The sequence below is a fragment of the Lepisma saccharinum genome, chromosome 3 (assembly GCF_977018435.1).
Source record: "Lepisma saccharinum chromosome 3, izLepSacc3.1, whole genome shotgun sequence".
In the NCBI taxonomy this organism is placed as follows: Eukaryota; Metazoa; Arthropoda; class Insecta; order Zygentoma; family Lepismatidae; genus Lepisma; species Lepisma saccharinum.
In genome coordinates, this window is record NC_139231.1 from 42014447 (window position 1) to 42026526 (window position 12080).

The following is a 12080-nucleotide window of genomic DNA, read 5'->3' on the forward strand; positions in this document are numbered from 1 at the left end:
ACGAAAGGTTTTGAAGCGAAAATTGAGGCTAGACTCTACTTTACGTCCTTATCTGCATGGTGATTGCTTCTTTGCGTTCGCGGTGCGCGATCGTGGTGCGGCACCTGGCATCTCTTCGGGTAAGTACCTTTTTCTTTACACTTTCTCTTCACGATAGCACCACTATCCATTCACGGGGTCGAGGTATGCCTACGAGGTTAGGTTAGGCCTGTTAGGTTAGGTTCCATTAGCACTCATTTCACCCCTAAATATGTGCTTCATCATCTAAAAAAAATCCTCAGTACGTTCAATTGCCCATCTCTTCGGGTAAGTACCTTTTTCTTTTTACACTTTCTGTTCACGATAGCCCCATTATTCATTCACGGGGTCGAGGTATGCCTACGAGGTTAGGTTCCATTAGCACTGATTTCACCCCTAAATATGTGCTTCATCATCTAAAAAATTCCTCAGTACGTTCAATTGTGCATATCTGGACAACATCGGTTTTTCTCGATTTACTCCTTCAGGAAATTTTTGCTCGCTTTGGGATTTACGTTGTTGAATTCCTTATAAAATAAGCTTTCCAACGATACGAGATGACACGTATTCCTTAGGAAAAGGACGTAATCTAGAGTCTTACCTTACATTGGAAAAAATAAAACCCGCTCACACGTCATCTTGTCAAACTTCCGTGTGGTTGCTACACTGTGAGGGGTTTACATAACTGAACGCACGGAACATTTGATTCACGTAGTCGACGGTAATGGCGGCACGAGCTATCGTACAACGGAGATGCATGATTGACGAAAAATACCTTATTTACAGGCAAAATACGTTGCACGATTCTAAAAAACAATTTCCCCGGCTTCAGAAAGTCCCCAGGAACGCAATTCCGTAAGTACTTTCTCGTCTTTTCTCCTGTAAATTTTAAGAAATCCATCTCCGGCTTATACTACTGTTACCAAATTTCCCCGGCTTCAGAAAGTCCTCAAGAACGCAATTCCGTAAGTACTTTCTCGTCTTTTCTCCTGTAAATTTGAAGAAATCCGTCTCCGACTTATACAATCGTTACCAAAAATTCACACACACTGTATTTTTCTACCTCTGAATATATGTACAGTGGTCTCTTCTTAATTCAAACTCCAGGGGGCTACGAAAAGAATTCAATATATCCAAAATTCGAATTAACCAGAATATAATAATAAAAAAAACATACCAATGAAATAACACACTGTATTAAACATAAAACTGCATTAATACGCAAACAGTACACCTTACCTTACAACTGCTATGTTTTATCCATATCTTCATCCAGGAACAGTACACTTATTGGAATATTCACATCACATGATTGTTTTTCATTCCTCTTTCTACCTCTCTAAGCACTTCAACTTTCTTATCTAATGTTAAGCTACTGTATGCACCACGTTTCGACATTGTGACTCCACTAAAACTCACAAACAAATTACCCCTTCTGTCCGGCTATCCGCTCCCCTCTCAACTTGTTTCACATTCCTACAAACAAAAGCTCTGCGGATTCCTGCTGCCCTCTCTTATCTGCTGTTGGCACATCTGTTAACCATAATAACAACCTTTTCAAGAAGAAAAGGGGGATGAGTCATCTGTTGGAATTTCTTATGTAGCAACCACTTTGGTCTTTCTTGGAAAGATTTATATTAAATTATTGGAAACCTGACTTCGAATTATCCAAATTTAACCTTCAAAATTCAAATTAAGTAGTCATTTTAGATAGGGGTTTCAAGGGGAATATGCTTTTGTTCGAATTAAAGAGAGCGCACTGTATTTTAAAAGCAGAAGAAGTTTATTTTGTGAGCAATTATGTCATGAAAAGTAGGTTGTGCAATGAGATTGCACTTAAGTTTCTGCCATCTCGAGAGAATTCTTTTCCCCTAGAAAATGTTTTAGACATGTGGGGAGATGAAGAAAAGTGTGGAAATACCGAGGCAATCGAAGTTAGCAATTCTATTTATGTATCAAAACATATTAAACAGTAACATGATAAGCATGTGGGAGCATAATTATGATCCAAGGAACAGCAAATCTCACATTAAGCTTGTGGGTGTAGGATGAAAAAATATTCTGCTCAAAAACACAGCGAATATTATGAAAACCTGTTCATATGTGCTTATAGACATGAATGCAGTTCGATTCACATACAAAATGCGTGTGTATCATTATGATATCACAATTACACAACTTGGGGGCTGGTGAACTGTAGATGTGTCATTGTGTTAGGTTTGTTAGGAGAGCAGCATGTGCTGAACCTTGCTTTCATCCATTTCATCATTGATCCATATCAATGTTTGTAATTAACACAAGAGGTAGAAAAGTGACAAAAAACCATGAAAATAGAAATCATTACATGGTGAATTTTATGTTTAATTTACAATAGTGTGTGAAATGTTTTACCTGGTACAGGAAGATAGATCGTTCATAGAATTTTAAAAATATGTGTGTGATGATTTTTTATATAATTTTTGACATTATAGCCCATTGGGGACATCCAGTGGTTCCCAAATTTAATTCTTTAATAACAGCAGTAACTTTAAAATTGCTGTTGAAGGATTTAGACTACCCATTAAAAGCAAAGTGCCTGGTTAATAATCTACATGCATTTTATATTAATTTTCAGAGGCATACCGTTGATGCTGAAGATCAAAAAGATGAAGAGAGTGAAAATGAAGGCAGCGTGGGTAGTGGTGATGATCACGAGGATGAAGGACTAGAGGACGTGGAACATGGTGGTGGTGCAGAAGATGATCTTTCATTAAAAAGACCCCACTCGGAGGTTTGTAGATTGGTCAACGTTCTTTTTATTGTAAGGACCCGTTTTTCACTGTCTACTTTATCTTTCTGTTAGCTATCTGCAATTTGGTGAATGATGATGCCACTGGATTGGTAGGCACAGCAGTGGCAGTTTGTAGTTCAAAATGTTAGTGGTTGCAGCAAATATATATTTATAATTTAATTGTATATATTTATATTTGAGCTGAGCCGATGTCTATGTCAGGGCTTGAAAAATCCCAGTCGCCAGGTCACCATGGCGACTAAAAATTTCAGCCTGGCGATTGTGATCTTTTGCTGTTATATTAAGTTTGCATGTATGAAATTTTGAAGATTCTAAGTTCAAATTGCAGTACAGCGTAAGTTAGCAAATGATTTTCTTGAAAAACTCAATATGCTGACCAAGGCAGAAATGTATTATATTTTAAAACATAAACTAAACGTAACGTTTCAAGCTTTTAGCAAGGTCTTCTTCAGATTCTGTACCAAGTACAAAAGACCTTGCTAGAAAAGTTGAAACGTTACGTTTAGTTTATGTTTTAAAATGAAATAAATTTCTGCCTTGGTCAGCATATTGAGTTTTTCATATCATGGAAACAAGGCTTAATGGTGTTATGATTTTTTTATCAACGTTGTGAACATTTCTTATAATCACTAACTATTCCTTACTCTTTGTCCCCCAACCCCTAATTTTCTGCTTTCTCCCGTGATTTAGCAATGTTTTGAATACGGTCATGCTCAACTTCTTATAGAATGCACAATTGCCAGTAGGTGGTTTCCTGGCACCTGAATTTTGGAGCTGGCGCCTAGCTCTGATAAAGATTTTTCGAGCACTGGTCTATGTATCAGTATAGTAAAGTATCGGTTGTGTTTTGTTCACCGGTACCATCCGGCGACCGATACTTTCCGGGCATTTTGGTCTATCACAGGTTCCGCAAAATGCCAAGTGACACTTTCACAAAGTATTATTAATAATTATCATGCAAATTTGAAAGTTTCCATTTATTCGGCAACAATATTGTGCAGAATTGTGTTTTTTGTATGTAAGAAGTACTTAATGATTCAATTGTTGAATATTTTGAAGAACTCTGATAAATCGATGCTTGTAATTGGACTGGAATACTCATCAAATAATATTAATCAATATTTTGTACAATTCTTAATTGTTACAATTTTCGAGCATTGGTATCGGTATCGGTGGTAACACTACTAAAGAACAGTACACAAAATATTGCAACTCCGACAATGAACAATAGCCCACGCTACAACATTATGGAAAATAGCGAGCCCCACTTACGTGCGATAAGTTATATTTTAAACTGAATTAGGATTACAGATGGTGGTAAGTTTAGTAAATTAGGTTAAGGTTCTCCCCAAAAGAAAATATATATATCTTTGCCTAACGTGGACATTTTGTCTCTTGCTCTACAACACAGGACAGTAAGACCTTGCCTGCTGTACGCACGCTGCTGCTCTCTAAGTGCATATAAAAGAATTAGCATCCCAGTGTTTGTTGCAAGGGCTCTGCAACACCAAGTTGGCTGAAGCATAAGGATAGGAAGAACAGTGTTGAACCTCGCTGTAATAGCACATGCTTTAGAAATCAGGCCCTTGCTTCTGCTCTGCAACAACCACCTGTGCGTCTACTCATATACTGTGAAATCTCTCAGGTTGCCTCCTCCTTTTTAACAGATAATAATGGAATTAGCTTTCTTGAAGTAATTTAGGAATATATCATATTACCTCAATCTTATTATAAAAAATATTACATACATTAACACATATTTAAATTATGTACACAAAGTCACCAACTCAACTTACTTATGCTGTACCCCATATAAACCGCTGCACATAAAATTAGGGAAAATAAAAATGCACAAGGCATTCTAAAAATAGTTACATTTAGATGTGGAAATTATTTTTAGGGTTGTAGCGGCAAATATACTTGGAAGAAAGCCAATTTGGCACATCAGTCGAATCTCCAGCCTTCCTCTGTTACTGGTTATGTGAGAGAGAGGTTACAACTATCAGTCACACTGAAGTAACATCAGTGTACATTAACATCATAATATCTCCATAAAACATTATTATTATTAAAACCAATTTAACACTGTTTTATGGTAAGTTTTCATCCCTGTCTGTAAATGAATGTTGCAGGGAGTCAATTTGCCCTGGTAGGAAGCAAAATTTCCCTGAAATACATAGGCTACTTATTTAACCATATTACCAGATAAGGCCTTTGCAGAGTTTGAAGTAAGCCTTTTTGGTTAAACTTCAATGAAACATCCTAGTATTTCCCTTTATCCAAATCTGCTTGCAGTTTGATAAATTCAATGAAAACTCAGATGTCGCTATTAAATATTAGTCACTTATTGATCTATATTCATTTGTTTCTTTTCTGTTGTTATGCTCGAAATGTATATAGAAATTTATACATCGTAATTTTACATTATCAATAATGTGATTACAATTAATTATACATCATATTAATTCAACACAACATTTTGCGAGCAGAGCACTGTAAAGTTGGGCTTTTGCCTACCCGTGCTTCTTGCCCCACGAGAACAGGTTTACCTGCTCGCCGGCCCACGGCAACGAGTCGACTTGCGACTTTACTTGGGTTCCTCGTCTTTAAGGCACTCTGCGCTTACAAGGTAACTGGGCATTCAACAAGACCCGGGCACCTGCAAATCCTGCTCGAAGGAAACAGCCCTCCGGCAGCGTGTTGCTCCAGGCGGTTCTTCACCACGTGGACAGCTGCAGCCAGTGTTGCCTACTTATGTAGCTCTAAATCCTACTTAGTCCTAGGAGGAGCTTTCTCCTCTAAGAAGAATTTATATGCTTAGCTATTTCAGTGTAAGCAGTTTTTATCTTATTGCCAGGAAATGCACGCAATATTACAGCTTCATTTATTTAAATGACTGATCGGGCAAAATGGAAAACCCCACATCGAAAACTAATTGTTTTTCATTCATGGTGGTTGCGGTAAACGTGGTTTGAAATTACTTACGTGAAATTTAAAAGATTTCGTACTTCCGCGTTGCACAATTTAATTGTTCAATCCTATTAATTTCGAAGATCCACTGTCTTCATTCACAAAAGGGTACGGCGTTTGAAGCGGAGATGGTACCGCGTCACTACATTGTTTGTTCCCGGGCGACGGTAGTTGCGATTTTTCCCGTTCGGCAGCACTGGCGCGCGCATCTTGGTTTGCGTCGTCTGCTTCCTGTTGTCCGGTGGCGTTGTCAGTTGGGGGTTGGGGGGCTGGGCCATGTTGTTCGGTAATGTGCCGTTCCTGTTCCCCGCGTGGCTGGAGGGGGGTCGAGTATGCGCATGGCATCTTTTCTTTTTCAGGTCGGGGATCTTTCTGAGGACAGGGTGCCAAGTTGGGTGTGCTTGTCCATTGTCCAGGTTTAGTGCTGGTTTTTGCTGGATGATGGCATGGGTTTCTTTGATGGTGTTCTCTATGACAGAGCCGGTTGGGTGAAGTATGGATACAGAGGAGATGGTGTGGTTAGTGGAGTGGAGGTGTTGGGAGAGGCCTGATTTAGGTGTGTCGTTTTTGGCATCTTTTACATGTTCGTTAATCCGTTCTTGGACGGTGCGGATGGTTCTTCCAATGTAGGTGTTGTGGCATTGGCATGTGGTCTTGTAGACACCGGGGGATGCAAGTTTGGGTAGGTAGTATCTCTTGAAGTTGGGTAGTGCTCTTCCAATTTGGGATATGGGTTTGTGTGCTATTCGGATGTTGAAGGGTTTGAGGGCCTTGGCAAATTTTCCAGATGTGGTGGGGTGGTAAGGAAAGGCGATCCATTTGGGTTTGGGATTTTGGTTCGTGTTATCTCTGTTTCTTGGTTGTCTGAACTGGGCTTCTTATTTTGCGCACCACATGGATAGTTGGTGCTCGGTGTAACCGTTGTTTAGGCCTATTTCCGTCACGCACGCTATTTCATCTTGCAGGTCATCCTCCGTGCAGCTGTGTGTGAAGGCTCTTCTGTAAAAGTTCATCCACACTCCAGCTTTCTGTTTTGGTGGGTGGTTGGATTTTGCATGGATATACTGGGTGCCCGAACCTGGTTTCCTGTATACGGACATGACGAAGTTGTCTTGGAGTCGTCGGATGCTGAGGTCGAGAAAGTTGAGGTGGCCATTTTGTTCCCTTTCAACGGTGAAGTTTATGTTGGGATGTATGTTATTGAGGGCAGTTAGGAGATGGGTTAGGTCCTCTTCCTGTTTGTAAATGACTATGGTGTCATCGGCATATCTTTGGTATCTTATATGAGCAAACTCTGGTTGGGTGAGAATTGACTTCTCGGCCACATGCAGCACTATGTTGGATAGGGGTGCAGAAAGGGGGTTGCCCATCGCTAGGCCCCCCGTCTGGTGGAAGAAACCGTCCTCGAACTGGAAATAGTTGTGGGAGAGGCAGGCTTGTAGAAGGTTGCAGATTTCATCAGTTACAAATGGAGGCGTGCTATTGCTGAGTAGCCATGTTCTGGTGGAGTCAAGTGCAAGGCTGATCGGAATGGAGGAGTACATGTCCACTACGTCTATGCTGGCTAGTTTGCAGTTGTCGGCTTTGACGAAGGAGGTGACAAATTCTTTTGCTTCGAGGCTGTTTTTTAGGCAGTAGGTGAGTTTGTCGTTGTGGGCGGTCAGTTTCTGGAGGAGCCATTTGGTCAGGTGGACACTTGGTTGATTGAAGCCGGCCACTATGATTCTCAGGGGGGTTCCTGGTTTGTGAGTTTTTGGTATGCCGTATGCACAGGGAAGGCTGGGGTGCTTGTTCCTTAGTTTCTTCTTTTCACTATCTTGAAGGAGGGTGCAGTTATCTATGGCTCGGCGGACGGCTGTATTGTATCTGCTCGTGGGGTCACGTTTCAGCTTTTTGTAGCCATCAGAGTTTAGTTTTGCTTGCATTTTGTCACTGTATTGGCCTTTTTCCATTATGACGTATTGGTTACTCTTGTCCGATTTTATGCACCAACATTTGTTGTCCTGTAGCCACTTTCGGAATTCTTGTGTTGTGTTCCTTAGTTTATTGTGCACTGTGGGTTTATGTTTGTTAGTAGGTTGGGCATGTTGGCGGAGGATGATGGAAGCACATGTAAACTAAGGAACACAACACAAGAATTCCGAAAGTGGCTACAGGACAACAAATGTTGGTGCATAAAATCGGACAAGAGTAACCAATACGTCATAATGGAAAAAGGCCAATACAGTGACAAAATGCAAGCAAAACTAAACTCTGATGGCTACAAAAAGCTGAAACGTGACCCCACGAGCAGATACAATACAGCCGTCCGCCGAGCCATAGATAACTGCACCCTCCTTCAAGATAGTGAAAAGAAGAAACTAAGGAACAAGCACCCCAGCCTTCCCTGTGCATACGGCATACCAAAAACTCACAAACCAGGAACCCCCCTGAGAATCATAGTGGCCGGCTTCAATCAACCAAGTGTCCACCTGACCAAATGGCTCCTCCAGAAACTGACCGCCCACAACGACAAACTCACCTACTGCCTAAAAAACAGCCTCGAAGCAAAAGAATTTGTCACCTCCTTCGTCAAAGCCGACAACTGCAAACTAGCCAGCATAGACGTAGTGGACATGTACTTCTCCATTCCGATCAGCCTTGCACTTGACTCCACCAGAACGTGGCTACTCAGCAATAGCACGCCTCCATTTGTAACTGATGAAATCTGCAACCTTCTACAAGCCTGCCTCACCCACAACTATTTCCAGTTCGAGGACGGTTTCTTCCACCAGACGGGGGGCCTAGCGATGGGCAACCCCCTTTCTGCACCCCTATCCAACATAGTGCTGCATGTGGCCGAGAAGTCAATTCTCACCCAACCAGAGTTTGCTCATATAAGATACCAAAGATATGCCGATGACACCATAGTCATTTACAAACAGGAAGAGGACCTAACCCATCTCCTAACTGCCCTCAATAACATACATCCCAACATAAACTTCACCGTTGAAAGGGAACAAAATGGCCACCTCAACTTTCTCGACCTCAGCATCCGACGACTCCAAGACAAGTTCGTCACGTCCGTATACAGGAAACCAGGTTCGGGCACCCAGTATATCCATGCAAAATCCAACCACCCACCAAAACAGAAAGCTGGAGTATGGGTGAACTTTTACAGAAGAGCCTTCACACACAGCTGCACGGAGGATGACCTGCAAGATGAAATAGCGTGCGTGACGGAAATAGGCCTAAACAACGGTTACACCGAGCGCCAACTATCCATGTGGTGCGCAAAAACAGAAGCCCAGTTCAGACACCCAAGAAACAGAGATAACACGAACCAAAATCCCAAACCCAAATGGATCGCCTTTCCTTACCACCCCACCACATCTGGAAAATTTGCCAAGGCCCTCAAACCCTTCAACATCCGAGTAGCACACAAACCCATATCCCAAATTGGAAGAGCACTACCCAACTTCAAGAGATACTACCTACCCAAACTTGCATCCCCCGGTGTCTACAAGACAACATGCCAATGCCACAACACCTACATTGGAAGAACCATCCGCACCGTCCAAGAACGGATTAACGAACATGTAAAAGATGCCAAAAACGACACACCTAAATCAGGCCTCTCCCAACACCTCCACTCCACTAACCACACCATCTCCTCTGTATCCATACTTCACCCAACCGGCTCTGTCATAGAGAACACCATCAAAGAAACCCATGCCATCATCCAGCAAAAACCAGCACTAAACCTGGACAATGGACAAGCACACCCAACTTGGCACCCTGTCCTCAGAAAGATCCCCGACCTGAAAAAGAAAAGATGCCATGCGCATACTCGACCCCCCTCCAGCCACGCGGGGAACAGGAACGGCACATTACCGAACAACATGGCCCAGCCCCCCAACCCCCAACTGACAACGCCACCGGACAACAGGAAGCAGACGACGCAAACCAAGATGCGCGCGCCAGTGCTGCCGAACGGGAAAAATCGCAACTACCGTCGCCCGGGAACAAACAATGTAGTGACGCGGTACCATCTCCGCTTCAAACGCCGTACCCTTTTGTGAATGAAGACAGTGGATCTTCGAAATTAATAGGATTGAACAATTAAATTGTGCAACGCGGAAGTACGAAATCTTTTAAATTTCACGTAAGTAATTGTTTTTCATTGCATGGTGTCTTAACCAGGCACGCAGTGGCGTAACCACAGGTACGACAGGGGGGATTTCTCATTAACCTTGGACGAAAATGAAGTCTAGCGGGGGTGGGCAAGGGGGGCAAACATTAAAGTACAAGAAAAACCAGGCTAAAGGATACTCAAGATGGAGTATTTTCCTTCCAGACAGCCAAGGGCACCTGCAGAGGGGGAACGGAGGGGCAATTGCAACCCTTTGATTTCAATTTTTATGAAAGTAGAAATATATTATAATATATTCTACAGTCTCATCAAGTTCAGTGCCGTAGCTAGGGGGTAGCCGGAGTCGGCCCTGGAAGCCGAACGATCTAAATGAAAAACATTTTAAAACAGAGAATGCATTGCCGGCCCATGCCAACATTGCTATCAATGTTGGTTTTTTATGAGATTGGTGAATTGATTATGTAATGTATTTAAATATGCATTAAAGAAACTTTGAATACGTACACAATTTTACGTCATTCCATGTTGCATATGTGAAAAGAAAATATTGTACATGAAAATTTTACATGCCATTTGTACATTCAGAATGCATTTATCATGTACTTTCTTTCTTTCAAAAAACAGTTTGTGTGGTTGTTTTGCATTATTAGCTAATGTGAAATTAACATGTTGAAAAAATATTTCAAATCCTTTGTTTCAACACAAATGCATTAGAACCGACTTCTATCCACCCCCTTTTTGCATGATTTATGAGAATAAAAATGCCTTTGATGTTACTTTATTACTATTATTGTTGTTGTTGTTGGCATGTTTATCCAGGTACTTGCCCCTTCAAAAGCAAATTCATGGTTGCGCCTCTGCAGGCCCGTAGCCAGAATTGATTGGCAGGGGGGGGGGGGGGGCTCATGGGTTATCAGGGAGGGCTTCATAAACCAAGTCCATTTTCAAAGGTTTAATAGTATTATATGAAAGTAAATTATGTGTGTGTGTGTAATCATTAAGTTAATATAGGACACAGAAAATCTAGAAACATCGTTCAAATACTTACAGTATATTTTCAATATCTTCCCACTTATAGCTGAAGCTGAGAGAAAATATTCTAATTACTACCTCCTACTTTGACTTCGGCTCGTAAATCAGATGAAATAATTTTACGCCTATCTGTTCTTTGTATTCTGTGAATTTAACCTTTATCAAGTTTTGAGCAAAATAATATCTGCAGTCTACATTTTCACTCATCACTGAAAACAAATTTTACAAAGTAGTTTACCAAACTTCAGAAAGAGGAAGGGGGGGATTAACAGCAATGCCCCTGGCCCCTGCCTGGCTACGGCCCTGGTGTTCGCAGTAGAACAATGTGTTGCTCTACTCGCGACCAAAGTGTCGAACGTGACATGTTCCAGTAGTGCCCTGGATTATTGGTTGTTTACGACATATTCTTATGGAGCCTATGCCACGGAAAACCTATTTCAATGTGTGTGGGGGGAAAAGTAGCAACATTCTTAAATCTCATTTCATTGGCGATGTGGCTTACAAATCTTTGAGTTCCCTTTCAAGTAGTGGAAATGTATTGCAGTTGGCAACACTGCTGACAGGTGTGCGACCGGTGCAGTTTCTACTCGAAGCAACTACGTCATGCAGAGGGAGGGGCCTGAAGTTGACTGAAAGAAAGCACTGAGACCTACTAGGTATCTTAAGACTGCGGGTACCTGGCGGGTCTACAATACCTGCCAGGAACGATCTGGACAGGTGGGCAGACAAGCTGCTCAAGTGAGGGTGTCGCGCAGGTTGCATGACATTTTAGGAGTGATGTCTCGCGAATGGGTCTGCTCCAGGTCTTGTGCAGGTCTCTGGTTGCAAGCATAACAAAATAGAAATTGATTCAACACAAATATATCATCATGCACATTAAACACAAAATTAAATAAATTAATATATTTGAATCAGTCACAAGGTACCTCACTGCATGTGAGGATCAAAGTTCTGGACAGAAATTACTGTAATTGCCTCTGGGTCTCATAGGATGCTTTGCCACAGACCATCTACAAGTTGTATATAATCAACAGTCTTAACCATCACTGGGTTTTTCCAGTGTGAAAGTAGGCAACAGCTAATCGTAACATTGGAATTCACAATAGCGAAGTGGCAATGTTGAAGCATGGAAATATT

The 12080-nt window shown here is 41.6% G+C and overlaps 1 protein-coding gene across 3 annotated transcripts in view; it reads left to right on the top strand.

The window, feature by feature from the left end:
• Mat89Ba (nucleolar protein 6 Mat89Ba) overlaps positions 1-12080 on the top strand; it is a 64536-nt gene that overhangs the window by 1907 nt on the left and 50549 nt on the right. For all 3 annotated transcript variants that reach the window (XM_083118475.1, XM_083118473.1, XM_083118474.1), the window contains exon 2: positions 2633-2788. Coding sequence is in view for 2 of the 3 variants with exons in the window: in XM_083118473.1 (XP_082974599.1) it covers positions 2633-2788 (156 nt within the window). In the remaining variant the exon portion in view is untranslated. The remainder of the gene's footprint in view (positions 1-2632; positions 2789-12080) is intronic.